Source organism: Zea mays, chromosome 7 (assembly GCF_902167145.1).
Source record: "Zea mays cultivar B73 chromosome 7, Zm-B73-REFERENCE-NAM-5.0, whole genome shotgun sequence".
In the NCBI taxonomy this organism is placed as follows: domain Eukaryota; kingdom Viridiplantae; phylum Streptophyta; class Magnoliopsida; order Poales; family Poaceae; genus Zea; species Zea mays.
In genome coordinates, this window is record NC_050102.1 from 182,650,476 (window position 1) to 182,654,501 (window position 4,026).

Below are 4,026 nucleotides of genomic sequence, written 5' to 3' on the forward strand. Positions count from 1 at the left end.
ACATATTTATAACACCTATTGACTATTAGACACAAACTTGATTGGGCTTAAGTGGGTAGCAGAGCATTGCCAGTGTCTGCTGCCTTTACCAAGGCGCACGGGTTTCATCCCCCTCTCCGTGTAATAATTTTGGACTATTTTTCTATAGGCGTCAGAAGGAAGCATGGTTACACCTGTGATCACACTATCATCTTAATAGATGATAGAGATATAGATTTTGTAGCTTCATGCCCCTAAACCTTTAATGAGATTGTTTTTCTCAGCCACTCAAATAAAGGGGAGAACTCTCCTCCCCAATTAACCGTTTTTTTCTTCACATTTTCTACACTACATATGCCTAAAATAAATAATTGAGAGATGAGTTAAGAGAAAGAAAAGGTAATGTATAATGCTGGTTTTCAGGATGGTTGGTTTTAAGATCTAATTGTTATTGTTCACCGCCTAAACGAACCTTTAAAATCAGACATAACAGCTCCTTAATTTCTCATTGGGCATGGAATTTTCTCGTTTTGCTGGAGAGAACGAACAACTTTGAAATTTCAAAACACTCTTTTGTGGCTAGTTTGAAAACTCGAATCCTCTCCAGGATCGAAGTGAATTAGGGAATAAATAAACTAATTTTTCTCTCAATCTCCTTTAATCCTAACGAGAATTTAAGTTTCCAAGCTATCGATTAATCTTAACCAATAACTAGACTTTGTGTTGGTTTTTTCTCCTACTGCTGGAGATGCTAAGGATTCTTCTTCCAAGAACGACTAGAAACCGAATCGCTTTTTCCCTCGGCTAGTTTCGCATGGCATCGTCCTTCCTGCCCATGCGCGCACAACCATCCATCCACTGACGATGCGATGCCTACCCACCACCTCGCGCAGCGTGATGCTAACGCCACCACGTACATGCACCACCAGTGGGGCAGCTGGGGACGCCGGGAGCAACCGGCAGCGCCCTATAAATCTGCCGGCCCGGCCGTTGCATTGTCTGCGTCAGGGCCTCTCGATCGCTCATCAGTCGCCAGAGGAGTAGTTGATCGAGGTGAGTGAGGTTGAAAAGCAGGCGGCGAACAAAGGCACCATCGTCATGGACGGCGGATACTACGGCGGCCGCGATCAGCGCTACAGCGGCGGGTACTACGGCGGCGGTGGCATCGCGACGCCGGGGTACGCTCCGGCGGTCCCGTACGGGATGTCGCAGGTGAACATCGAGGGCAACGGGTGCGGGCGGGCGCTGCCGCCGCAGCCGACCGTGAAGGTGTACTGCCGCGCCAACCCCAACTACGCCATGAGCGTCCGCGACGGGAAGGTGGTGCTGGCGCCGGCGAACCCCAAGGACGAGTACCAGCACTGGATCAAGGACATGCGGTGGAGCACGAGCATCAAGGACGAGGAAGGTTACCCGGCGTTCGCGCTGGTGAACAAGGCGACCGGGGAGGCCATCAAGCACTCGCTGGGGCAGTCCCACCCGGTGCGCCTGGTGCCCTACAACCCGGACTTTTTGGACGAGTCGGTGCTGTGGACGGAGAGCCGCGACGTCGGCAACGGCTTCCGCTGCGTCCGCATGGTCAACAACATCTACCTCAACTTCGACGCCCTCCACGGCGACAAGTGGCACGGCGGCGTCCGTGACGGCACCGACGTCGTGCTCTGGAAGTGGTGCGAGGGCGACAACCAGCGCTGGAAGATCCAGCCCTACTACTGAACCAACGGATGATATGACCATCGCGCCCATCGATCGTGCACATGCATGCATACGTACTAGCAGAATAACAGGGGTCTTATCTCCCGAGGCGTCTTTTGCATGCATGCCAGCAGTTGCATAGATAAAGCAGGAGCGAGACAAAGGGTGTTCATGTATATTGCAGCTGTATCACTGTATGTATGTGCCATTGTGCCTTGTAATAATACATATAATAATAAAGTTGCTCGGAGTGTATTAATTATAACATACATATATCCCCATTCTAAAGTAAGGAGAGATTGGTAATATAATTGATTGATTATTAGACCCCCATTTGGCACAGCTTAACTTTACTATTGAAGTTTTTTTTAGAAAATAACTTTATGAGTAGCTTTCTAAAGGCAATTTTTTAGAAAAATATTTGGCAAAACAGTTTCATACATATAGCTGAGAGAGAATCGAGAGAGATGTGAAAAAGGTACTTTTTTAGCCTCGTCTCTCTCAATTTCTTTGTGAGCATAAAAAGCTCCACGCCTATCAAGTTGTGAAAAAGTTGTTTTAAGAAAAAAAAAAGTTGAAAGTCGTTTGATTCATGGCTATGAGTTGTTGTCACATCCGGATTTAAAGATAAATCCAGATGCATCTAACAGTGTGTCAGGACCGTTTGCCCCTAACCGAGTAAGATCTCACATAATAGTTTCCCTAATTAATTAGCCAAGACTAGAACCATAATAGTCCTTGTGGTTGCACTATTTCTCAGGTGGTTCTCCATGTTTCAATTAAAGATCTTATCATGCATAATAAATAACTCAACTAAAATAAAAAATCATGATCAATGCTTCACAAGTAACATTATCCCATAACTAAGTATAGCAGTACCAAATGTACCCAATAATAAGTGAACCAGTTATAAACAAGGTATGAGGAAAAACAAACTATGTAACTTATTAGGCCCCCCAATTTAACATAAATGTTCATGCATATATGAGAATATAACAGTAAATGTTATTAGGTCAAAACAATGTGATCAAGAAGACACATGCCTTCTAATGTGAGCTCTTACTCAGATCCCTCAAACTGTTGGGCTTTAGGTTCCTCGTCCACTTGATCGTCTATTCATAGCAATACAAACAAACAAAATAAAAATAACATCACACCAAACAGAGAAACAAACTGCATAAGATTATTTTACGCGTCGAAACGAATCCGTAGATTCATGAACCACTAAAATCAGAGTTAAAACGTAGAAGTTATGATTAATCAAGAATTTGGATTATTTTTATATGAAAACATGAATTCAGGGGTCTGTTTGTAAAGTCCAGGTACCTATGTGTAACTATAACAGTAAAGATGAGGGCTCAAGTGTAAATTTGACCTCCCTAGATGGTGGGTATGATTTTTCAAGAGCTCAGGGGCTAAACCAAAAATGCTAGGACATGTTTGTAATTATTTTAACATAACATTGGACTTCAGGAAGATTCATAGGTTTCCTAGGAACTCTTTTACAAAACCGTGCGGCTGTTATAACGCGTTCCGCGTCTGAGCCATTGGATCTTTGATCCACGTCTCTGGTTAACCATTTGAAGGGATATATGCTCGCTCTAATCTAGGTTGCCCTTTCTAGATCCAAGGGACTGGATTTAATTCGAATCACCTACAGGACCTACCTATATGCAAAAGATATTCTACCTTATCAAAGTTATTGACTCCTATATGCATTTTTGGATTTGAACCACCTACAGGACCTACCTTACCAAAGTCATAGCTAGTTCTTTTGTAAACTAATAACCAAGCTATAAATGTTGTTGGATTGACAATATATTCCATGGTTGGTCCTCTGAGGAAGGTTATGCTTAGTGTGTGCATATGTATTGACAATACTTGGCCTTTTGCTGCCAGGCATATGTCAAGGGCGTCGGACCCTAGGGTAGCTGGCCCTCGACTACGGAGATTGTAGTCTCGGTTCGTCTTCTCCAGCAAGGTGAGCACCCTGCCGCAGGCTTGCTAGAACTGGAGAGAGGAGATTGGATAGATAACAAATTGCTTGCTTTATTCCCTGCTGTCATGCGGCTTGTAAATAGCCCTAGGGCTAACCAACTTCTCCTATAAACTCTCAAGTAATTCTACTTTCTTGGACTTATCTGCTGCTAACCAACTCTCCACAATTCTCTCATCTCAATCTTATTCTCGGTTGCCTTGCGCACGTCACGGGCGCGCCTGCGCCTGCTGTAGGTGCGGCCCCACATGACAGCATATAGATGTACAAAGGTAAAGTTGTTATTTTTGCTATCTCGTCGCTACTCCGTGCTCGATCTCCTATTGAATTTCTATGGCTAGCTAACAATGCAAACA

General features: G+C 44.4%; 1 protein-coding gene across 1 annotated transcript; it reads left to right on the top strand.

Annotated features, from left to right (window-relative positions):
* Positions 1 to 980: 980 nt before the first annotated feature.
* Positions 981 to 1,936, top strand: LOC100283176 (stress responsive protein). Its single transcript, NM_001156078.2, has one exon. The coding sequence runs from the start codon at positions 1,078 to 1,080 to the stop codon at positions 1,693 to 1,695; it is 618 nt and encodes a 205-aa protein (NP_001149550.2). The 5' UTR covers positions 981 to 1,077; the 3' UTR covers positions 1,696 to 1,936.
* Positions 1,937 to 4,026: the final 2,090 nt, after the last annotated feature.

Bases quoted from the DNA above. Each gene is read 5' to 3' on its own strand.
- LOC100283176 (NM_001156078.2), top strand. From the start codon at position 1,078: ATGGACGGCGGATACTACGGCGGCCGCGATCAGCGCTACAGCGGCGGG.